Source organism: Thrips palmi, unplaced genomic scaffold (assembly GCF_012932325.1).
Source record: "Thrips palmi isolate BJ-2018 unplaced genomic scaffold, TpBJ-2018v1 HiC_scaffold_2, whole genome shotgun sequence".
Taxonomy (NCBI): domain Eukaryota; kingdom Metazoa; phylum Arthropoda; class Insecta; order Thysanoptera; family Thripidae; genus Thrips; species Thrips palmi.
The window spans coordinates 10,002,443-10,026,494 of record NW_023144629.1 but is presented as its reverse complement, the minus strand read 5'-3'; the positions used below and the strand labels follow the sequence as shown (position 1 = coordinate 10,026,494).

General features: G+C 47.0%; 4 protein-coding genes across 10 annotated transcripts; 1 reads left to right on the top strand and 3 right to left on the bottom strand.

Annotated features, from left to right (window-relative positions):
• The first annotated feature begins 286 nt into the window (after nt 1-286).
• On the top strand, nt 287-4,617 carry LOC117647182 (cytochrome P450 6k1-like). Its single transcript, XM_034388806.1, has 3 exons — nt 287-905; nt 4,235-4,336; nt 4,382-4,617. Exons 1-3 carry the CDS (start codon nt 362-364, stop codon nt 4,492-4,494), a joined length of 759 nt encoding a protein of 252 aa, XP_034244697.1. The 5' UTR covers nt 287-361; the 3' UTR covers nt 4,495-4,617.
• Nucleotides 4,618-6,416: 1,799 nt separating this feature from the next.
• LOC117647181 lies at nt 6,417-11,943 on the bottom strand. Of its 7 annotated transcripts, none has more exons than XM_034388799.1 (4): nt 11,877-11,943; nt 10,410-10,549; nt 8,601-9,069; nt 6,417-6,718 (listed from the first exon to the last, which is right to left on the bottom strand). In XM_034388799.1, the coding sequence occupies exons 1-4, from the start codon at nt 11,916-11,918 to the stop codon at nt 6,590-6,592; spliced, it is 780 nt and encodes a 259-aa protein (XP_034244690.1). In that variant the 5' UTR covers nt 11,919-11,943; the 3' UTR covers nt 6,417-6,589. The 7 variants fall into 7 exon arrangements, with proteins under 7 accessions (XP_034244690.1, XP_034244693.1, XP_034244692.1 ...); XM_034388802.1 differs by lacking the exons at nt 10,410-10,549; nt 11,877-11,943 and adding exons at nt 9,754-9,940; nt 10,304-10,372; XM_034388801.1 differs by lacking the exons at nt 10,410-10,549; nt 11,877-11,943 and adding exons at nt 9,754-10,031; nt 10,304-10,319.
• Nucleotides 11,944-12,247: 304 nt separating this feature from the next.
• LOC117647180 (leucyl-cystinyl aminopeptidase-like) lies at nt 12,248-15,747 on the bottom strand. Its single transcript, XM_034388798.1, has 5 exons — nt 15,483-15,747; nt 14,643-14,809; nt 13,971-14,153; nt 13,345-13,500; nt 12,248-12,692 (listed from the first exon to the last, which is right to left on the bottom strand). The coding sequence occupies exons 1-5, from the start codon at nt 15,744-15,746 to the stop codon at nt 12,275-12,277; spliced, it is 1,188 nt and encodes a 395-aa protein (XP_034244689.1). The 5' UTR covers nt 15,747; the 3' UTR covers nt 12,248-12,274.
• Nucleotides 15,748-18,982: 3,235 nt separating this feature from the next.
• On the bottom strand, nt 18,983-23,597 carry LOC117647700. Its single transcript, XM_034389596.1, has 4 exons — nt 23,465-23,597; nt 22,697-22,890; nt 19,324-19,692; nt 18,983-19,081 (listed from the first exon to the last, which is right to left on the bottom strand). The coding sequence occupies exons 1-4, from the start codon at nt 23,592-23,594 to the stop codon at nt 18,983-18,985; spliced, it is 792 nt and encodes a 263-aa protein (XP_034245487.1). The 5' UTR covers nt 23,595-23,597.
• Between the last annotated feature and the right edge of the window lie 455 nt (nt 23,598-24,052).

Here is a 24,052-nt window from a genome sequence, read left to right as displayed (position 1 = left end):
GAAGTCTGGCGTGTTGGTCTTCGGTTGAAATTAGCTCGAGACATGCCAAGCTTCGAATCCCCATCGACAGTTGGCAGCATTTTCGAACCACACCGCCACACTGGGGGCGGAAAGTTCGAGTATGTTCTCTTTGGACAATCACGGAAGTTACATTTAGGGTATTCCAAACGCTACGTAGACCAATCCAACGAACGTGAACTTTTCGAAATGTGTGCGTTTAGTGGGCAATGGCCCTCCCTAACATCAGAAACAAACCCCATGTCGATATCTGCGCTCGTTTGGGCACAGGAGTCAGAAGAAACGAAACTACCCCGTAACGTGAGAATCGCTCGGCACAGTGTTGGCGGCTCCACGGCGCGAGATGGTCGACGCGACGAGCGTGCTGGTGGCGGTGCTGGCCGTGCTGGTGGCGGCCGCGCTGTGGTCGCGGCACCGGCAGGGCTACTGGCGCAAGCGTGGCGTGCCCACGCCGCCCGGGAGTCTGCCCTTCATCGGGGACATGGGCCCCATCGTGTTAGGCCGCAGGAGCTTCGCGGACCACTTCACCGACCAGACGCGTGGCCACCGCGACCGCGGCTACTGCGGCATGTACATGTGGGGCCAGCCCACGCTGCTGGTGTTCGACCCCGAGATGGTGAAGCAGGTCGTCTGCAAGGACTTCTCCAGCTTCCACGACCGCGCGCCGGCGAGCGTCTCCGCGGAGACCGACCCGCTCAGCCAGCACCTGTTCAGCATCACGGGCAGCAAGTGGCGGAACCTGCGCAACCGGCTGTCGCCCACCTTCACCTCCGGCAAGCTCAAGCTCATGTTCCCGCTGATGCGCGACATCAGCGACCAGCTCAGCGTCACGGTCGCGGGCGACGTCAAGAAGTCTGGCGGCGAGGTGGACGTGGCTCTCAGAAGAGGTGCTCAGGAAGAAAAACACCGCTGAGGGAGCCACCATCCACGCAGTGCATTAGCCCGTCCCGATTGAGCCCCGATGACCTGAGAGCCCGGGCGAGAGCCCGGGCCAGAGCCCCGGCCGAGCCCGACTGGCGCCCGGACTGAGTCCCGATGGCCCCAGACCTGACCTGAGCCCCATTAGACCCCATTTAAGCCCCGCGCCAAAAAAAATGTTGCAATTTGACCCAAAAGCTGGGCTCAATCGGGCGAGACCACTCTTACAGCTTGGCCTGACTCGGACGGACTCTGCCGGGGCTTAGCCAAGGCTTAGCCGGATTCCTATGGGGCGACCGGGCGGGTCAGGGCCGGGACTGAATAGGGTCGGGGCCTATGGGCTGGCACTTCGTCGCAGCAAGCCCCGGCCAGAGCGAAGGGTCAAACACTCTGATAATCGTTTGTACACTTCTTCCAGTAATTATTAGTAATTACACGCCAAAACTGGCTATTTTCGCTGTTGTTATCGGATTTGGGGGGGGGGGTCCTATGAAAATAGGCGAAACATGCTCTAGGCTGGCCAAAATAGGGTAAACTATACAGTTATCGGCAGGGGTACAGTTATCGTCATCTCGGCGAATAATTGGGTCCTGCTCTGCAAGTACGCGTCCGTTAGTGATACGGCCAATGCAGGTCGCTAGAGACACCTTTTGAGCATGCAGGACCGAGACAGCATCGCGTTTGACTGAGCATGTCAGCCAACAGAGCCACGTTTCTAGTCAAGTGCAGAATGAAGCCGCTTCGGCCGCCTGTTCTTATCTTCCATGCTAGGAACAGGGGTTCAATCTTTCGTTAAATTCGTGAATGTGGGCCAGAAAAAACTATTCTTTCTGCCAGGTTCCTTCTCCCCATCTATTGAAGAGGGCATACTGCGATTGGAGCATAGAAATTCCTCTTACTTGCCCTCATTCGGGGGGTGCTGATAACTGCACCAGAGAAATCACCCCAAACACAGTTATCGTCAGGGTGGCCTCAAACTTCATTGGTGTTCCGGGCGTCGCCCGGGAGTTAATATTCTGATGCATTATGACCAAAGGAAATCCCCTGCCAAATTTGAATGAAATCGGACCACTTTTTCCCAGTGATCTACGTGATTTACGAAATTTCCTCCTCGGCGCTTTGAGAGGTTGTTTTTTCGCAGCTCTTGGTGCTAGTTGTCCGTGAGTCTAAAATAAGGTGTGCAAGAGGCATAACAGAAGAGAGAGGGTGTTCGTGACATGTCGAGGGGTGATATAGAGTGTCTGTGACGACTGTTAGAAATTTTCGTCACTTTCGGTCATGTTTTGCCTTTTTAACAAGGGGTGCCGATAACTGTCATAAAGGGTGTCGATAACTGTATTTTGGCTGCCGATTACTGTGTTTCAGGTAACCTTTTTCTCAGGTTAAATATAAGCGTCACAAAAAGTTTTTGGTCAAATCTTTGTCAGCCACTTCTTTGTCTAGATCCTTCTGAGGTGTCTGGAACAAGTCACACGGGTCTAAGCGTCATAACCTACCCTCGAGGCCCTCGAAAAGAAAGCGATGCTCCCAAACTGACGGTAACTGTATAGTTTACCCTACTGGAGTTTTAGAGTATTTTTGTAGGTAATCACTGGTAATCAGTAATCCTGTGTACACTCCTGAGCTGAGTGGTGGAGCCCTCGGGCCAGAGCCCAGCCCGAGCCTGACTCGAGCCCCGATGGTCAGAGCCCCGGGATGGGCCCGGTTTGAGCGAGCCGTACTTGAGCTCCACGCCAAAAAAAAAACTTCCGTTTTGAACAGTTTTTGTAAAGCTTTTGGGTCAAATTGCAACATTTTTTTTTGGCACGGGGCTTAAATGGGGTCTAATGGGGCTCAGGTCAGGTCTGAGGCCATCGGGACCAGGGCGTGGCAACGGCCTAGGGAGAGCGTGAAGCGATGCTCGCGCCGTCAGTGCAGAGGTTGCGCACCTATTCGAGATCATGAAAGCTAGACAGTGTTTTTCAAAACGCTTTGCACCGATGGAAACGGCTTGAAATTTAGGGTGCATTGGGCTAATTGCTCTTCTCGAAACTTCCCCCTGACTTTATGTTAAGGTGCAGTGAAAACACCAAAAAACACGAGAAATCATAAAATTCGGGAAAAACTCGAATGCGCCATGTTGATGTAAATTATTCCGCCCTTGTGTTCGGTTAAATTGGAAGTATCGGGCAGTCTACTAGGCCTAATGCACCTTAAATTTTGTGCTCTTTTGATCTGCGCAAAGCGTTTTGCAATCAACGGGCTAGATCCTCCAATCGAAGCAAAATAAGTAACCCATGCACCTCCCTCGCGCATGGCTTCACGCGCTTCCTAGGCCGTTGCCGCCCCCTGTCGGGACTCAGTCCGGGCTCCAGTCGGGCTCGGCCGGGGCTCTGGCCTGGGCTCTCAGGTCATCGGGGCTCAATCGGGACGGGCTAATGCACTGCGTGGATGGTGGCTCCCTCAGCAGTGTTTTTCTTCCTAAGCACCTCTTCTGAGAGCCTCTTCTTTAATCTGCCAGTGGGCTGCGTTTCGCCACAGTATCACCTTCCTCTGAGCCGAGCTCTTCGCGAAGGCAGGCAGGATACGTGTCGTTGAAGGCTCAACAGTCTGAAAAGATGCAAAAACAACGTTTTCGGCACCCTACGAAAAATGGCTAACTTTAGAGCTGCGTATCTCCTGAACGGTTAGTCTCACGGACCTGGGCGTGAGCTCATTGTATTCCCTGGCTTTTTTTCTACAACATGAGCGTTGAATCGTGTCAATGGGTCCAGTAGTTTCCGAAATCCCAAGATTTGAGTATTTTCCTACATTTTGGCCCTTTTTTCCAACTTTGGAGGCCGATATATCCGTAAGTATTGGTCGTAGATCCATTCTGAGAGCACCATCGTGTTCCTTATTTAATTTTGCATCACGGAGCCAATTTTCATCCACCTGGCTTAAAAAGCACGTCTCGTATAAAAAATACCCAAAATACCCAGCTTTTTTAAGAAATAAAAACAAAGTTAGCTATAACTCAGCCAAGAAGGCTTCGAGCGACCTAATATTTTATTTTTGGACATCTACTTAGGTAAGCAATCTGCCAAGCCATCAACCGCGGAAATCGAAAGGGGTCACTGTAAGGACCTGTCCTTATTAAATAAATCTACTCAGCAGATGCGATGCCCGCACGGCACTGCAGCGTGGTTTCTAGGGCCGTCAAAGCAGAGGCGGCACTGCTCATCTTGCCCCTCTGCCGAACTGGAAGCAGCTGCCCTTGCATCGGCATTCGCAGCCTGTTGAAGCGCGTGCTGATGAGTCCGCCTTGCTGTTATTTCAGCTTCATCCATGAATCCTTCGGGCAGCTCTTGCTCTTCTTCATTTCCTTCACTACTCGATGAAGCGGACGGAACATTCCCAGCACCCCTGCCGCGACCACCCCTTCCGCGACCACCCCTTATGTCTGTCGAAAGTTATGTCTGTCAAGTTATGTCTGTCGACGGTTATGTCTATCAAATATTATGCCTGTCAAATGTTATGTCTGTCAACAGTTATATGTATATGCGATTTGGTTATTTCTGTAAAATGTTATGTCTGTAGCAATTATAATTATAATTTAAATAATAAATGCTTTTTATTTCAGAAATATATCCGTTATTTCTGTCACCAGTTATGTGGATTTACAGTTATGTGGGTCAAAAGTTATGTCTGTCAACAGCAACTCGATTTTGACTAAAGCTAAAACTTTGATATCCTGAAACAGCCAAACGGGGTGAGATATCGCAAAACCCTTTGGCAGGGGGTCTTTTTATGATGACCCCTACCCCCAAAAAAAGTTCCATCAAAATCGGAGAGATGAAATTCCAAGCGTTCGTTGGTTTGGCGTGGAATCGCCCAATTGGCTTTCCCGCCGCCGAGCTAGGCAGCCCCTAGCGCCTGCCCGCGCCGCGGGCTGCCTACCTCACCGGCGCGCCGCAGCCAGAGCGCGCCGAAGCCGAAGCGCTCGGCCGCGCGCCGCCGCTAGAGCGCGCTGGTGCCAGGGCGCGCTTCCACGCCTCGCCGCTAGAGCGCGCTGTGTTGACTGATGCTGACGCTAGTCTTCGCTGACAGCAGAAAACACCCTTGTGGCGTTGACCGAACCAGGCAGCACGAGTTGGTTCAGCACAAAACGTAATGACAACATGAATGGGTTTGTGAACGAGGAGCAGGGTTCGGAAAGTTACTCAAATTTTTGTAACTAGTACCGTTACAGTTACTTGTCCCAAAATTTTTACTAGTTACTGTTACCGTTACTTTCGTCCGGAAAAGTAACTAGTATCGTTACTGTTACCGAAAAAATTGTAACTAGTTACTTTTACTGTTACTTTTTGGCAGAGTAGAGAAGTTCAATGCATAAAAACGCCCCCCCCCCCCTCCCCGGTCACTTTTCCAAGCTGATCGGGTTCAACAAACGTCGTCTCTTCATTGCTTCTGCGACCAAGGTCAAGTGCACAGCCTCGCCCATTACGACCGGTGCCCTAGCTCCCTGCAAATTATTGACACATTGAGAAAACTCACCCTGTATAAACTCGGGAGGGGTGATTTCGGAGCGCGGATGACTTTCGTTTGGGGAACATAAGCACTGTAAGTCGCGAGATGGAGTGAGGTGGTCATGGTGTTAACTGAATCAGGTTTGACCAGAACTCTTTTGTATTGGTTAGTTTGAGTTTAGCGCATGCGCACTTTGAAATTTTTGGATTTTCTCATAATCATTGACCAGTTGGCACTGGCAAGGCACGGTCCAATACATGGATATTTCAAAATAGCCAAATGTGAAAATGGGAACACCTTGCAATGCGATTAAGTGAGCAGAAAAGCAGCAAGCACTAATAGATAACGCTGCGGGGCGACTTTCCTGTAGCACAGTAGTGAAAGGACTGTTAGTGAGAATAGTTCACACACAAGCCTATACAGAGAGGAGGTAAGATAAATTGGTTTAACTATTATTCTCTACAAATCAAAGAGTGTACATGGTACGCTCTAACTGGAGCATGCCTACAAGCACGCTCTAACTAGCGCATGCCTGCCAAGCATGCACTAACTAGTGCATACATGCCATGTACACGCTAACTGAAGCATACATTTACTGCATAAGGGATAGGGAGTTTTCTGCATCAGGAAGCGTGTACATGGCATGTATGCACTAGTTAGAGCATGCTTGGCAGGCATGCGCTAGCTAGAGCGTGCCTGCAGGCATGCTCCAGTTAGAGCATACTATGTACACTCTTTGATTTGTAGAGTTTTTTTAAAATGAAACTCAACTTTAATACTGATTTGTGTTAAAGGAATTCAAATAGGGTAGCAGATAAAACAATAAAGCTAAGTAAGCGAGAAGCAGCAAGCCTTAATAGATAACGCTCCGCGGTGACTTTTCTGTAGCACTGCAGTGAAAGGACTGTTGGCGAGAATAGTTCTTAAGACACAAGTCCATACGGAGAGGAGGTAAGATAAATTGATTTTAGTAAGATTATTTTTTTTAAACTCCACTTTAATACTGTTTAGTGTTACAGGAATTCAGATAGGCTAGCAGATAAAACAGCAACCACAAGAGAGCTTGGAACCGATGCAAACAGTGAGGCAAGACAATTTGTTGTAGAAACTTAATTCGATTCATTCTTATCGACCTTAATAAAAATATCCTGCGCAGGGAAAGAGATTACCAATCAAGCAGAACTTGATTCACACTATCTGGTACGGCAGCTGACTGACGGACGTGGAATCCTGGACTGACAGCTGTTGCGCGGCTGGAAACTTCCTGAAGCGGACCACTATCAGGAAGGTGAACCTGGAAAATGTCATAGAGGGACATCACTCCAAAGTGGTCAATCATTTTTGTAAAATTCTGCTCCCAACTTGACAGACTGTGTTCTACGTTGAATGCTGGACAATGGAAACCGTATCTATTACGGACAAAAGAAAGGCAAAGAGCAAAATTGCCGTTTCTCCACTTTTCAACAGCATTTTTCCTAAAAGTAAATTTTGCAACTTGCTCTTAAAGTCGCATAGCGCGTTATTTGAGATGTAGTAAAGAGATTTCACGTCGGATCGCTATGGCCAGAACTGCCAGAACTAGAAAAACTTTGCCGGCGCCATTACTTTCCGCGATAATTTTTATCGTTGTGCATTTTTCAAAGCCCCAAAGTCCTACTGGCGGGAAATCATCAGTTCGCGAAACTGAAGGTGTTGCAACCCCGTTTGCAAAGAAAGTATATTAAGGGGGCACACCAGTGAAAATGCAGAGGTTTCGAAAAACGATCATTCTGAGAAAAGTAACCGATGTATTCGATTGATATTTTATTCTTGGCTCAAAATTATGTCAAAGAAAAGGAAAATCAGTATGGGAGAGCGAGGTGGCGATGGCAAGATGAAGCGCCAGTGCACTTGATTTTTCAACGACCCTGCTTCACTCCTGCCACGATTCCGCCTCTCTGGATTGAGCTTCGCGCACGGGATTTGAAAATTTCTCAACAGGACACATGTGGCTATGGTCTGAACCACGGGCATGCCAAAATAATGATTTCGAATTTGTTTTTTCAGAGGGCAAAAATAGAAACAAATTTTTTAACCAATTTTTTCGCACTTTCATGGCTGCAGCTCACGTCCTATTTATGGGATGGCCATTTCCGAGGTTCAGACCATAGACGCAAGTGTAACGAACATTTTGCCGCAAACCGCATTAAATTATCTTAATTTTTGCGCCCGTGAGAGTGGCACAAAGGTACAAAAAAGGTGTTTTGAGAAAAAGCCCTTTTAGTAGAAACATAGATTTGACGTGTTTTTCGGATTATAAATGCGTCTTTTGACGTATTTTAGTTCAGTTTGCGCCAAAATGTCCCTCTTTTCAACTGCGTTTGGGTGGTTCAAGGGTTTTGTAATTGAAGTTCAAGTGAAAACCCTGAACGTTAACAATTGGTCAAAAATATGCAAAAATAATTACCTTATTAGCAACTTCAAAAATGTGCACAAGCCAAAGTATTCGGAATTTCGGGGTGGGGTTTGCGGCCTTCGACTCGGGATGAATAGCAGAAAAATAAGATAAAATAAAAGAGAAGGCAAAAATTTGCCGATTTTCACTGGTGTGCCCCCTTAAGCATACATACAGTCTCATTTTCTTTGTTATACGAAGAAATAGTTTGTAAATTACGAAGTACTTTCTTCGTAAGCTTGCTCGAGATACTTCGTTATAACAAACTGCTTTTCTTTGTAGGGCCCAAAATAGTTTGTAAGGTTTTTCCAGTGTGGCTACCGCATGAACTGCAACTATAATAATCAGCCACTCGTGAGTACAAAATTTTATGAAACAAAAACCAGGTTACGCGATTTTATGCTAGATCGTCGTCGAAAAGAAGTTTTTGGATGAGATTGGAATTTTAGTTGATCTTCATTCATAGATGTAGTTCATGCAATAGCCACAGATGTGCTTTATATCCTGTGCGTATATGACCACGACCATGACCCCGACTGACCGCACTCTTAAAACCTTACGAAGTATTTTGAGCGTACATATAACAAACTAATTTACTTTGCTATACGAAGAGATAGTTCGTCAATTACGAAGTATTTTCTTTGTAAGCTTATGTATGCTCAAAATTCTTTGTTATAACAAACTACTTTTCTTGCAAGGCCCAAAATAGTTTGTAAGGTTTTCTCAGTGCGCATCGACCTACCTCGAAGGCGTTCCCGTTCTGGCGAAGCTGCAGCACGATCATAGTAAGCAGGCGGACTTCGGCGCTCGAAATAGGCCACCTCCATTCAGTTGCATCATTCTTCATCACAAGCTGGATTTCGCACCAACGGGCTGTCAGCATCCTGGCGACTTCTTCAACGTGCTGCAGACCCTCCAGCGGGACCGTCGCCGGGTCCTCACACTTGTCCACTGCGGCCTGGAGCTCACACTCACCCTTTGCCATGACTTCCAGCTTTGCTTCCCACTCGTCTATTTGGTTCTGGAGTATGTCTTTCGATTCCCTCAGCGCCTTCAACACGCCGTTGGCAAAATCTTTCGCATCCCGTAACTGCAGAAACTTTGGAGCCGCCTGCTCTGCCCGTAATGTCCGCAGCGAGCACAAGGAGTGCGCATCGTCGGCGCAGGATTCAACCGCCTCCATGGAACAGTCTCTGCACCAGAGCCATAACCTGCGAACACAGAAGGAAGTCCCAAGTCTAAAGCAACAGGGTGATGCATGTACGTTGTTTCTCTAGCTATAAAGAGCTAACTACAACTGCTGAGAATTCTGCGAACGGAGGTTCACTCTAACGGTAAAACATTTAGTACCCTTCCTGCCTATACAAAATCTCGTCTTTCTTGAGGCGAGAAACAGAAGTAACGCCGAAAACTTGCCAATACTTCAGTGAATCGTCAACATCTTGCAACAAACCTTGTGTTGCTAGTTCATTAACGGATTTTAGAGATACTATTAAGTATCAGCAAGTTTTAGGAGACACGTTTTTTAAATATCACCTCGAAAAGGGCAAGATTTTGTGGAGGGCCGTTAAATGGCGTCGCAAAAGGCATTACAGTAAGCTTAGGCACGTCACCTTCGAATTTGGAGTGTCTAAACCAGGAAGGTGTGAGTTAAGGTGTACCTTCACTTCAACGTTTCGGCAGTTTGCCACTTCTCACAGAGTTCAGACTATGAAATTTGATTCAGAAGGCTTCAAACGACCCGGTCCGAAGAGAATCCTGTTAACTCGTCGCATTTCGAAAAGAGGGTTTATCGTTAAGCGGAGCCAGCGCACTAATACAGCGGTTTCCTGGTCACGACCCCAAGAATTTTTCACGGAAGATTGCAGAGCTACCTTTGAAGGCGTTGGACTTACTTGGGAATCGTGTTCATCGTAGATGTAGATGTCGCAACCTGAGACTTGTTTGTGGAAATATTATCTAAGACCTTGGTTGGAACCACAGGTTTAGGAGATTTCATTCAGTTTAACTGCTATGATTTGTTTGTGTGCTTTGCAGTACTGGTCAGACCAAAAGTTGGCCGAAAGAAACAGGGCGCAGGAACTGAACAAGTACAGACGGCACAATATGGGGGACGACTCTCACATCTGCTCGCTCCTCATATGACCAGCGGGTTTTTAGCTGTATGGGTGCTCTACAATTCGAAGAGACTACATTGTATGCTCGAACTGGAGCATGCCTGCAAGCACTCTCTAGCAAGCGCATGCCCACCAAGCATGCACTTACTAGTGCATACATTCCATGTACACGCCAACTGAAGCATGCATCTAGTGCATAAGGGATAGGGAGTTGCCTGCATTAGGAAGCGTGTACATGGCATGTATGCACTAGTAAGTGCATGCTTCGCAGGCATGCGCCAGCTAGAGCGTGCTTGCAGGCATGCTCCAGTTAGAGCATACAACGTACGCTCTTCGATTTGTAGAGTGGCTGGGAGTGCGTGGTTGGACTTTCATCTACAAAGGACGTATCGGAGGTAAGCTTGTTGGCCAAGCAAGTGAAAGAATATATTTACCAGTGAGAGGTCTTTGTCCTGAATGCTTTGAACTTCTTTTCTAGGTTGATCCCTATGGAAGGAGACACGAAAGGTCTCGATCTAGGGTCAGGGACGCTCCAGAGGATTTCGATCGAGGAGTCATGGACGTTCCAGAAGATCTAGATCCAGAAGTCATAGAGGCTACAGAAGATCCAGATCGACAAGTCACGGACGCTCCAGGAGATCCAAAATTACCAAAATGTTTTAACCAACTTCAACCCATCAAATACGAGGTAGGTGTACGCCAGACCGTGTCTTCTATCGTAACAGGCCTCGCGATGCTGCGCCAGTCACGACACAATCTACACCCGGCGTGTATACCCACGTTAGCCTGCGGCGCTAGCCTGCCCCATTTGAGCCCCGTGGCCAAAAATTCGTCCTGGGGCAAACCAGGGCCAATCAGCAGTGTCCAAAATGGACCATCGACGATTTGGCCCATTTTTGGCTCAAATGTTACCTACCCATAGGTTACCATCGGGGTAAAATTTTAGCCACCTAGGTGTCGTTTCATAGGAGGTTTAGGCAGTCTTAGTTTTTGACTTTTCTTCTTAAGTTGTTTTTGACTAAATTGCTACATTTTTTAAAAATCCCTCTCAAGTCTACACTTTTGCCCCAAATTGGCTGAAAACTTCTTCTCTCAGGTAAAATTGCATGAGGAATTCGATTTCAGGGCCCAAACGGACCCCTGGGCAGTCTATCATAGAGAAAAACGCCAATTTTGACGAAAAATCCCTTTTTTTTAAGGTTTTACGTCGGTGCGTTTTAAAGCTACACCCAAATCCAAACTTTGTCAACTCTATGCCGGAAATCGTACCTCATACTACCACCTAAAATAGCGCTGCTCGACATTTGGGTGGTATGGGTATGGTTTGGGCGCTGCAGCCTTGGGAACTTTAAAATTATGAAAAACTAGCAAATTCCTCCTTACGGCGAGGTCAACCCTCCTGCATTGGCTGTCTCGTGTTCAACTGAGGCCCCACGGTAAGAATTAAGTTAGAAAGGTCCTTCTTACCCCTACCATCACTGACCCTCTGAGAAGCGCACTGAGGTCACTTTTGGGTCCATGGCTGCAGCCAAAATGACAGTATTGACGAAACGCCTGAAGGGAAGGCAACTTATCCTACGCGAACTTCAAACACGAAGGGTGTGGTCGTCAGCGCCATCTCGCGGGACTAGTTCAGTTCGTACCATCACCCACTTCTTGATGTTGTTATGTTGTTGTCTGTGTCTCCAGTCTTTTGGGTGGGCTTGTCTTGTTGTTGTCAAGTATTTTGTTATTGCATTTATCATTGAATTGGTCCATTAATTCGCGTGCATGGTGCTGAACCAGTTGAACAGTAAAACTGGAAGAGGTGAGCTGTAGCACTGGTAAGAGCTGAGTAGTGTGTATATCCGCGATGTGTTTGTTGCGGTTCATAACCCTTTTGTCTGTCGAGGAGTCCTCACAGAAAATATATCTTCCAGGCTCTGCCCCTGCTGTCCCAACATGCTGCGATCCTCTTTCAATGCACAAAAGGCCTATTACCAGCAATGTAAATTGTGTGACTCCACTGTTTGAGACCAAACAGTGGAGTCACACATTTTACAATGCTGTTTGGTCCACTGTTTGAGACCAAATAGTGGAGTCATAGGGTTTTTCTCTGCAGGGTGTAAGGTAACCAGAACACGAACATTTAATTTCATTAAAAAGTTATAACTTTCCACCGGATTTCCGGTGATAAGCTAGAATAGGCTTATAACACCCTTTGGCCACGTATGAACTGTGGCAATAATGTTCATGCGGATTATTGCCCTTGGTCAACGTTCATGTGCATTAAAACTGTCTGTGGCAGTGATCGCCTTGTTTATTGGAACATAAGGATCAGAAGAGATGCAAGTACAATGGTGCCCATGCAAGTCGTTTGCCCCGCGCCACTCCTCATCGTTGAGGACCTGGGTGGGTAAGCGGTGGGCCTGTTGGTAGGCCTATTGGTAGGCCTGTTGGTGGGTCTATTGGTAGGCCTGTTTGTAGGCTTATTTGTTGGTCTGTTGGTAGGTTTGTTAGTAGGCCTGTTGGTGGGCTTGTTTGTTGGTCCGCTGGTGGGCCTATTGGTTGGCCTGTTGGTTGATGAACTTTGATCGGCAAACTGGTCGAGCTTCGACAATGCCTTCGGCCCCACCGAGTACGGTGTGATGTTGGTGGAGTCGGACACCACCCACGCAAGGAGACTGGCGGCCATCGGGTCGGTCTCATCGAACTCTGTGCGAGCAGCGGTCAAAGATCTGCAAAAGAAGCGCCATTTCAATCTCAAAAAGCCAATATTTAGGGGATCTGTGATCTCGGATCGGTACACTTAAGTATACCTCTGTCAGTCCAAGGAAGAAAATTTCTCCAAGTTTATTAATAACACTAACAGGTATTAGGTAAAATACCATAATTAAAACCATACCGAAGTTTGTCGATATTTTTGGATACGTTTATAAAAAAAAAAAACGTTTTCCTTGAGCTAAAGGGATGATTGTAGACCAAAGTAAAGACCTTTGTTTTTTATCTTCAAAATGCTTCCGAAGAAAGTTAAGAACTTCCGGAGAAAACTGTCGCGCGGTAAAATTTTGTTTGTTTTGCCGGCTCTTGTTGCATTACCTACAACTCCCTTACAACTCAAGACAAAACAAAATATTTTTTTGGAAAATGTTGTAAAAACTCCGTTCTTTTATTTGGTTTTTACCGTTTGTCTCTAATAGGTATACTTAAAAAATCATCGCCATCAAAAGAGGGGGAAAACCCCCCTAAAGAGGGTACAGGGACGAGACTGCCCCCGTAATAAACGTCCTAACATTTTGAGCGTCTCTAGAGCTTAGGTGAAATCCACAGTAAAGTTTATACTGAATCGGAACTCTCTTTTTACGCGTGTACTCCCGAGGGTGTACGTACATGTTGTTGCGGCTGATCTGGGGCACGTTGGACTTGGCGGTGAGGGCTCGGTCGTGCTCCACTACGACCTTGAAGGGCGCCTCCACGGCAGGCTCGTCGAAACACGGGAAAGCGTAGCGAGCGGCGCGCGGTTCAAACTGCGTCGCCGCCAGGAAACTGCAAATGACCAACCATCAACGTCGTGCCCACACTCTGAAAACCTTACAAACTTTTTTAGACCTGTCAAAGAAAAACTGCTTGTTATGACGAAGTATTGAGAGCATACATAAGCAAAGAAAATTGTTCATAATTTACGAATAATTTCTTCGTAATACCAACTAATTTAAGTTTTCATATCATACATGTGTGCTCAAAATACTTCGTGAGGTTTTCACTGCGAAAACCGTACAAACTATTTCAGGCCCTACAAAGAAAAGCAGCTTGTTATGGCAAAGTATTTTGTGCATACATGAGCTTACAAAATACTTCCTAAGTTACGAACAATTTTTTCATGTAACAATCAAAGCAGTTTGTACCTTCCGTATGCTCAAAACACTTCGTAGGGTATGAAGCTTGGCCTCCTTTAACGAGACAGGACATTTGGTGGCGTCTGAACAAAATGCTTCGGGGGTGTTCTCTTCACTCACTGTGTGCGACGATCGTGGTCCGTGTAGGAGGACAAGTAGAAGCCCTTGAGGTCCGACCTGAGACGCGACCCGAACAGGGGGAAGCGCAGCAGGTAGTGCTGGCCTGCCACCAGCTCCCTCTCCAGGTCCACCACGAGGCGGTCGTCGAAGCGGCCCAGCGGCACAAACTTGGCCTCGCCGTTCCTGCGGACAGATTACAAAAGAATGAAGAGCTTGAAGAGAAGATTTCGGTTTCATTTTCATTTCATTTTCGCGATAAAAACATCTCATTTGGTATGGCGTGAGTTCAAAAATGTCAGATCTTGACCAAGAATCAGCTGTCCCATTTTCCCCCGTGTCCCATAATTACCTTAACTGACCCTACAGCTTGCAGTTTTGGAGGCACACGATTTGGGCGTGTGGTTTTTAAGACCCACAGTGTTCGACGATTATACTTAGCAAAACCCAAGCGCACTATTATGCACTGTTTTAAGCGTAGTTCTACGTTTTGAGCGTCTTCGCCTTTCTTAACGAATTGGACAATTCCTTCTCTATACAAGGCTTCAAACGTAATGTCTTCTAGCTTATTTTGGGCTTGAATGAAGTGAAATCACGTTTCAGTGTTGCCAGAGTATCGCGTCAATTTTTTCCCGCAATGGCAAGGTTGAAAATAACGTCGAAAATGCCACTTACTCTTCAAAGCGGTTCTGCTCGGCCGAGTACTTGAAGATCTGCACTTGGCTGAACGTGATGTCCGGCGAGCCGTGGAGGACGATGCGGGAGGTGGCCTCCAGCACGTCGAGGTAGATGTCCGTCGACCCGAAGAACTCGCCACTGGTCAGGTTGGGCGCCATGACCACCTGGAGGAAGCCCTCTCGTAATTTTCATGTCGAAACGTTGCTCAACGGTTGCACATTGAGTGCACTGTAAAACCAAAAGCGGTCTAGACCGCACCACTGGTGTGGTCAAATTGGTGCCATTTTGACAACATCAGTTGGTGTGGTCTAGACCACGTTTGGTGCGTTGGTGTGGTCATTGCATGGAAAGACAATACCAAACGTGGTCTAGATCACACCACACGTGGCCAAACGTCAACATGGCACCCATGTTGGCACCAGTTGGTGTGGTCTAGACCACGTTTGGTTTTTGAGTGTGCTCATGGACTTTTCTACGTAAATATTGACGTGCGGGTGTAAGTTCTACGTACAAATATTTATGCCTTTAAAAGTATAACATGGAAATATTGTCCCTAATCTATGTACATAACATGTGCCTAGATGAGGCAAAAGTTAACACTTAAAACCTTACGAAGTATTTTGAGCATACGCACAGTTCAAACTAAATTTATTTTCTCATACGGAGAAAGAGTTCGTAAATAATGAAGTATTTTCTTTGTAAGCTTATGCATGCTCAAAATACTTACTTTCATCAAGGTGCTTTTCTTTGTAGCCTAAATAAGTTCAAAAGGTTTTCTCAGTGTTCGGAACAATAAAAGTACACAAACATTTAGTGTGTGAAATCTTGACCGCGTACCGTGTATCTGGTGGGAACCACTGTGGTGGGCAGCTTCGTCTCGTGGAAGGCCTTGTAGTCGGCGAGCTTGGCCCCGGTGCCTTCGACGGCCACCTCGGCGAGGGGCTTCCGCGGCGGCAGCGCGAAGCCCCGCTGGGCGGCCAGCTCTGCGAGGGGGAGCTCGCTGGAGGCCGGGTGCAGCGGCAAGGGCTGCGGGGCAGGCGCGGCGGAGGCGGCCGCCAACGCCACCAGGACGACGAACAGCGAGCAGCCGTGGCGAGCCATGCTGAGACAAAGGCATTCATCAGTTGTCTTGGTCGCTTCTGGTATAGCCTATCATGTTCATGTTCCCTACCCTCCACAACGAACCCCGCTCTGCAAACTGAAGTGTGTGCCAGGCATGCAGTTCTTGGTGCATGCCTGCACGCACACACTTCTTTTCTGCATGCCTCAGGCGCACACACTTGCCACTGTGGCAAAAAGGTACGGAAAATTCTGTTAATTTTTTTGCCAGGATTCTCCGTAGCCCTCTTATCAATATTCTCCGTAGGCTCTTACAGTATTCTCCGTAGGGCCGCACAGTCTTCTCCGTAGGACCTGGAAGACTGTATAGTCCTACGGAGATTACTGTAAGGTCCTACGGAGAATACTGTGCGGTCCTACGGAAAATACTGTAAGAGCCTACGGAGAATACTGACAAGGCGACGGAGAATTACCACAAGCTGTTTACAGAATTTTCCGTAGTTTTTTTGCCGCAGTGCAAGCAAACGAAACCAGTGCCTTTTATCAGTACACATCAAGTTATATTAATACGTGGCAAATGTCCGGTGTCCGGAGCTATCGGATCGTTTGTATATCGAATGATATAAAAAAAATCTAGTTTCAATCGAGACAGTTACGGAGCTGACAGTTGACTTGGCAAATCCAATAATATTCATCGTAGACTTACGTTTGTCCTACGTTACCACACCAAGATTGTTAATTTCAGGGATCCTTAACTTAACTCAACATTTAACTAACACTGCTTTCATAACGTAACATAAGACAATGTTCGCTAAAGGTTAAGGGTACGGACTTATGAAAGTACTTGGAAAAGTATATCCACACAAATTCGAGACATAAAAAAATAACCTACCCTTTTGAAAAGATGTTAGAAGTTAAGGGTAATAACTTTAACTCTTATGATAAACGTTATGATGCCCTTATGAGGTAAGTTAAGGATCCCTGGTTAATTTACGAAAATTCTTCGCTAATTTACGAAGGAACATCCGGCTACAATTTTGGCAGAGCGGTGCCTTTGCCATTTATGATTTATATTTCACTGTTTGACCCGTCACACTGATGTTAATGTTCAAACACTGAGTTTTTCACACGCAAGTAAGTAAAGGTCGTGAAAACGCATGACTTATGTCTGTCATTCTGATTATGATTGCACACCCTATCCTACAGACCCAAGAGTAAATCTATTGCGTTTGCGTTTCGCTTACTCTTACCTTCTTGTCGTGCCTACCTGCGTTGGTGATTGACTGAAGTGACACACGCGCCTGCCCAACCAGTCCAATCTAACGACCGACCGCGCGATTGGGCGGAAATGAATATCTATGTGTGAGCGTTATCAGTCCCAGTCTTCGCTGATAATACTTTTTATCACAGGAAATAGGCTAAATAGATCAGCAACTCTTAGTGGACAGTCGCGCTTCTCGGGTGTGTGTAAGTCAGTGTGATTACTGTGTGACGGTTTTCGAGACAACGTCATGACGTCACATCCCCACTATGACGACAGTGGTGATGCGTGTAGCCAGACGCCTCCAACGTCGCTCAAATATACTTGAGCACTATCGTGGGCTCAACCACTTCTCATGGCGGGTAATTATTACACTTAAAAAATCAGTGAAGTTTTGAACTCTGAAGTTTGCTTCAGAGGGTGAAAGGTTACTTCTTTCTCCCAACTATTTGTCAGATTGCAACCATGAGACTAGGGGCAATGGACTCGCAACGGAGCTGGCCGGAATCTCTGCCTCGCTAATTGTAGTTCACTATTTCTCCGACTAAATATGCGATTTTTGAGATGGGTCGGGCATTTTCGGAAAGAAGACATCTTAAAGTATGCCCTAAATTCAAAAAAGTTTCAATTTTCCCACCAGGGCTCGAACAGGAACAGGTTAACCGTTGCGCTACTCAAATGCGCAGGGCGACGGGCATGGTGCCAGTGGCGACGCAGGGGGGGCGCCTCTTCAACTTGCGCTAGAAGCTTCCGGATGCCGCAAAAGTGATGGGACAAGTGGTGCACCTTGATATATGTCGAAGACAAACTATGTCCCATCACTTTTGCGGCATCGGGAAGCTTCTATCGCAAGTTGAAGATGCGTCCCCCCTGCGTCGCCCCTGGCACCATGCCCGTCGCCCTGCGCATTTGAGTAGCGCAACGGTTAACCTGTTCCTGTTCGAGCCCTGGTGGGAAAATTGAAACTTTTTTGAATTTAGGGCATACTTTAAGATGTCTTCTTTCCGAAAATGCCCGACCCATCTCAAAAATCGCATATTTAGTCGGAGAAATAGTGAACTACAATTAGCGAGGCAGAGATTCCGGCCAGCTCCGTTGCGAGTCCATTACCCCTAGTCTCATGTTGCAACAATCAATTTAATGAGTAGCTGAGCGATCTCTCGGCAACGAAATTGGTGGTCTAAAATTCTTCTCCGAGCCGGAAAATTCCTTCGCTCAATGCAGTAGTCTGTGAAACTATCGTCAGGAAAGCGAAATGTCTACTGCCATGTCTTTGGCCCATATTTCCGTGAGGGATTCGTTTGAAGGGTTGTTTACGAAGAAAAACGCCATATGATGGTGAGCGGTTTGTTTTTATTCTCGATTCGCGACACCGTCATGCCTCCGGAGACTCGAGGATCTTCAGACACGGCGGCACACAGAAGCAGTGCGCTGCAGGCGACTACCCACCGACTCGGCCGCGCTGTGCCAAGAGAGACCAGTACATAGTTGTAAAACACCGACCTCCGTGCGCTGCACTCTCCATTCAATCGAAATTTCGTTGACGTTTGTGCTGCACATCAATAAAATTTCGTTCAGGAGCCTCACAGATTTGTCAAGACGACAGTGATAATGATGTTTCTAAAACAAGTAAAAATGCTCTGCCAACTCAACTGTGTACGCAGTACACTCTTTAGCGTGTACTAACGAGTACACTCTCTTCATCGTGTACTGACGAGTCGAGTTCACATTCTACAGCGTGTGCTCAAGAGCACACTCCCACGAGCGTGTAATAACCAAGCGGTTACCCACTCTGGTAATCGTGTGTACACTTCGTTCAGTAATCATTGGTAATCACACACCAAAACTGGCTAGTTTCGCCGTTTTCATCGGATTTGGGGGGTTTTCCTTATGAAATGAGGCCAAAATTCTCTTCGCTGGCCAAAATTATGGAGTTTTTTTTAGTATGTTTGTAGGTAATCACTGGTAATCAGTAATCCTGTGTACACTCCAGAGCTGAGTGGTCAACCCCTCGGTACTAACTGCATATACTTCCAGGATCTGGGCACACTCTCGTTAGAGTGTACTCATCTGAGTATACTTGCGAGTACAAGCGGAACGGAGTGTGCTGAGCACACTGTTGAGTTTGCAGAGTGCGTGTTATTGCTCATTTGTGCACAAACGTTTAAGTTATTATGCAAAAGCTCACGACGAATGTGAGAGTGCACCATTTGGCTGACTTGCCTGGGCCGTCAGGCCGGTGTTGGTGCCACCCGAAGACTTGGGGGTCCGTGGCGACTGTGCCGTGCCCGGGGCGAGTCTCTTGCCGACGGCGTCGTCGGGGGGCGCGGTGGCGGCGGGCTGCGCGGTGGCGGCCGCCTTGTCGTCGGCCTCGATGGGCCAGGGCGGCGGCCCGTCGAACGGGCCCTCGACCAGGGTGTTGTTGACGACCCTGGCGCCGCGCCACGTGTGTATCTTGTCGTCCTCGTCGTCGGGCACCCTGACGCCGGTGATGACGGGCACGCCCTCGTTGTCCACGAGCATCTGGGACTTCTTGGTGTCGCCGGCGCGGCCCCTGGCCGGCCGCTGAGCGCGGCCGCTCTTGCCCAGGCGGCCCGTGGCGTTGGACGGCCGCCGCGACTGGACGATGCCGTGCGCGCTCAGCGCCGCGTGCGCCGGGCTGAGGCTGATGCTGCGGCCGTGCCTCTTCACCACCAAGGAGACCACCTCGCCGGTGCGGGTGGGGACCTGCGGGCAGCACACTCTCAGCACGTTACTCACTTTTTCCTCATTAATTACGTATTCGTATAAGCAACACTTAAGTACACTGCAGGAAATAACCACAACAAAAGTACACAAATTTCTGGCAAATTTTTTTGTCAGGAACACTGTTAAAAAAAAATTCTGAAAATTCAGACTAAATGAACTGAAGAAAATTTCGCAAAAGGCACTCCTAATTTTCAGACCAACTTTTTCAGAAACATGCGGTCTGAAAATTCAGACCTGTGAATTCAGACCACAAGTCTGAATATGTATTAAGACCTCAAGTCTGAATTGATATTAAGACCGCTGGACTCTGAAATTTAGGAATTCGGTGAGCTTAAAATTGAGATGTCTTATTTCTTAAAAAAGGGCTTCCTGGTCTGAATTTGCTTTGAGCAGTTCACTCCCATACCCCTCGCCTCCCTCTTTGTGCGCAGTGCGGGGAAGGTAATATATAAGAGTTGATCCAACCAATGCTTTAAGAAGGATGAAAATTGCTGTGGCTAGTAAAAGTCAATTTTGTAACCTTAAGGAACTGTCAAGTGAAACTTGCATGTCCTAGAAATATATGTCACAGGGAGTTCATTTTGAGGTCAAAACTCCACCACTATTAGATAAATTTATTCGCAAAGTTGGGGACTCCAACTCTTATTAGTTTCTGAGTTATGGAGGTTTACGTAAACTTTTAGTCGTTTCCTCCAAATTCTTCTCACGACAAAGGATTAGCTACCCTGTCTTTAGATTCTGGCAATTATATCTATTTTTGCATATGAAGAAGAAAGAGTCGTCAAACTTGAAAAAAAAGTCCAGAAGAGGCAGTAAAAGCTAACTTATCAGGCCCACTTTTATTTTTCTTCAAATTTAAAAGATTTTGCCTTATTATTGGTTTATGGTTTTTCAGGAAAACTAAGGGAGATATTTTTAAAAAAAGCAACACTCTCTATTTTCTTTGCAAAAATAGATGTAATTACAAGAATATGAAGACTGGGTAGCTAATCCTTTGTCGTGAGGAGAATTTGAGAGAAACGACTAAAAGTTAACGTAAACATCCATAACTCAGAAACTGAAATAAGGTGGTGTACAACTCTTAGTGCATGAGTTAATGCAATGGAAAGGAACTTTATAAAGTCACTTTGGTTACTTTAGTCATTATAACCATAAATTTCTTTGCTTATCATTGCAAAATCAACTCAAACCTTGGTTGTAACAATTAACTCACTGTGGCAAGCACACGATCCAACACGCAACGGTGCACACGAAGTGAACGCATCAGATTCGCCCAACCAGAAGTTTGAACTAATATCCGATGAAGGCACTTTGGGGACGAGTGTGAACGGGGAGAGGCGAATAACTTAGAACACCTCTCGCCCTCTCACCGCCCGCCCCCTCAGTTTCGGGAGATGCGTAAAGCGAGCGCAGAGTCACTACAGCGTCAAGAAGGGTCATCAGCAGAAAACACTTCGAACTAAAATGCACTTCTTTCCGTCGACATGACTTCAGCGCGCCGAGCGAGTGGACCAGACGCAAGTTAAACGCGATGTGTGCACCTTGGAAGACTGCTGGAGACTGATGTTTAGTTTTGCGTGCAGGGCGCCGGGTCGGCCAAAACTTTCCGAGTTGCCGACGGATTAACGCTCCCCTCCTTGCCGAGCCAATCAGAGGGCGCCTCCAGCCGGCCCTGCCTCGCCGGACTTTCCGAGAATGCACCGGCGGAGACAGTCCTGAGGCCGCTGCACAGGGCTCGGCTCGGTGCTCGGCGCTGCTCGGTGCCGAACGAACTCAGCCGAACAATTCCGAGACAAACTAGATCGCTTTCGGGCCTACTAGCTTAGCTGGTCAAGGTGCTGCCAGAGCGCTATAAAGAGGGCTACTCTGGGGCTCAAGGTGCTACCTTCGGGGCAGTCCGATTAAGGCAGCGTATATAGAGAGAGAGGGCAGGAGTCAGACGAGTCGGGCAGAAAATTAAGACCGGACGCTGAATTCTACTTTCAGACTCGCGGGGCAAATTATTAATCCTTGTCAAGTCTGAATTTTCAGACCGCCACGTCTGAAATTTTTTTCAGACTACAAAGTCCGTATTTTTAGACCTGCGGTCCAAATATTAGGACTCTAGTCTGAAAACGAAATTCAGACGGACAAGTCTGACACTTTCGGTCTGAATTTTCAGAATTTTTTTAACAGTGAAAAGTTGTCATTTTGTGGATCGGAGCTGTGTGGACTTCGCTTGAAGTATTTCCCGTTTTCAACAAAATTTAGACCGTCGAAGGGGTCCAGTTTAGTTATATCTATACTCCTTGGGGATTTTCTGCTATACTGCTGGGACTTACGCCAAATAACTCGGTGAAATAATGTAAAACACTCTGAGGCACATTGAAAAACATATACCTACTCAATGTCAAGATAAGTCAAGTTATTCCTTCTTCCGCTTCCTGGGTCAACGCATGCCTTGCGAGTATTACGTCACATTAATTGAATAACTGTGATGAAGGTTAATCACTGTAAAGCCAGTGGTAAGTTTTCTTGCCACAAATTTGGAAAGCTTTTTCGAATGCCAAAACTTTACACGCTTTGAACAGAAATCTTCAAAAGCTGGCCGGCTGGGGAGTATTTCCGAGCCAAGCTTACCAATTTTCGGCATTCAAAACTGCTACGAATAACTTGTAATGACGTTACACTCGTCGAGTAACTTATAATGACGTCACATTCGTCGAATAACTTACAATGACGTCACATTCGCGTCGAATAACTTATAATGACGTCACATTCGTTGAATAACTTATAATGGCGTCACATGCGTTGAATAACTTATAATGACGTGACATTCGTGGAATAACGTAAATGACGTCACAATTGTGGAATGACTTGTAATGGCATCACATTCGTAAATAACTTGGCGTTACATTCGTCGAATAACTCATAATGGCGTCACATTCGTCATTAATAACTTAAAATGACGAGACATTCGTTGAATGTCTGCGATGACGCCCACCGTGATGGTGTCGTAGTCCTCCGGGCTGCCCGTCTCCTTGGCTATTTGGATGGCGGCTTGGGCGGCTTGACCGGCTTGGCTTTTGGCCTTGGCCTGGAAGTTGGCGCCCTTTCGCTCAGGGCGGACGCCTTGTGCCGTGCCGGTGACGCCCAGGGCGTCGGCCCAACATGCCTGCAGCACCACCAGCAGCACCACTTGCGGAAAGAGGAAAACCTAGTCTTAGACACTGTGAGAAAAACTAGGTTCACTGCAAGAAGAAAAAGTGAAGAGTTCACCAAAGGTACAACAAAAACATTGAAAGAAATGTCATCCCTGCTTTAAAAAACGTAGCCAGAAATTGTTGCAGGTTTGTTGCGGCTTTTCCTACCCGCTCAAAATTCTATGGAAAATGCACACTCTCAGCCTCCAATTGACTTCATCATCAGTGGTCAGGTTCGAAAGGCTACAACAGTACGATGTACTGTTTTCTTCCTGAACGTGACATCACGTTGAAACGAATGTGACAAATGTCTCGTTCCTTTGAGCATTGTGTCACATTCGCTTAGATGTGAATCAGCCATTAAAGTAGCTTTTTCAAATTCAAACGAATGTAACACAATGCTCGAGAGACGTGACATTTTGTCGCATTCATTTCAACGCGATGTCACATTCCTAAACTGAGAGTGTGAAGGACAAAATTTCCACATTGTGCGCAAGTAAAAAATGTACCTAATTTATGTACACAAACTTGTACAACTTAAGTTTGCACAAAAACGTCTCTTTACTTACGTACAAAAAGTCCACAAGCGTTTAGAGTCGGACGCGCTTCTTTTTTCTCATCTCTTGGCCGAAGCCAGCCGGTCCGCGGCGGACGCGGGGCGGCCCCCCTGGTGCCGAGCGCGCCGAGACTCTGCTGCATTTGTCGCAGTCGCCAAGGCGAGGCGCGGCGTGGCGTGGCTGGGAGGGTGGGCGCCGGGCGTCGCTGTGCCGCCGCTATCGCTCAGTATGACGTCATCGCAAAGCGCAGCGCCGTCAGGTCTAGCCTTACCAGTGCTAGGGGGAGAACAAAACGAAGAAGAAGGCTTTTGCGCATGCGTTGACCCCCTCCATACTCATCCTCCTATTTCTGAGCAAATTTGGATAATCGCACATACTGCTTTAATGTTTTTGGGCCACCCAAGTGACTTTAGTCTCCAAACAGCGGGGTATGAAGAAAGAAAATGCCGTATTTTGAACACATTCATCTCCTTCGCGTAAGAGAGGGTGTGACAGTTGAGTTCGAATGGCATTTAGAAACAAACACCCACATGTACGCGAGATTGCGAATTACGCAGTTGATTGTGTACGCAATAAATTAGTGGGAACTCCTGAAGGAAA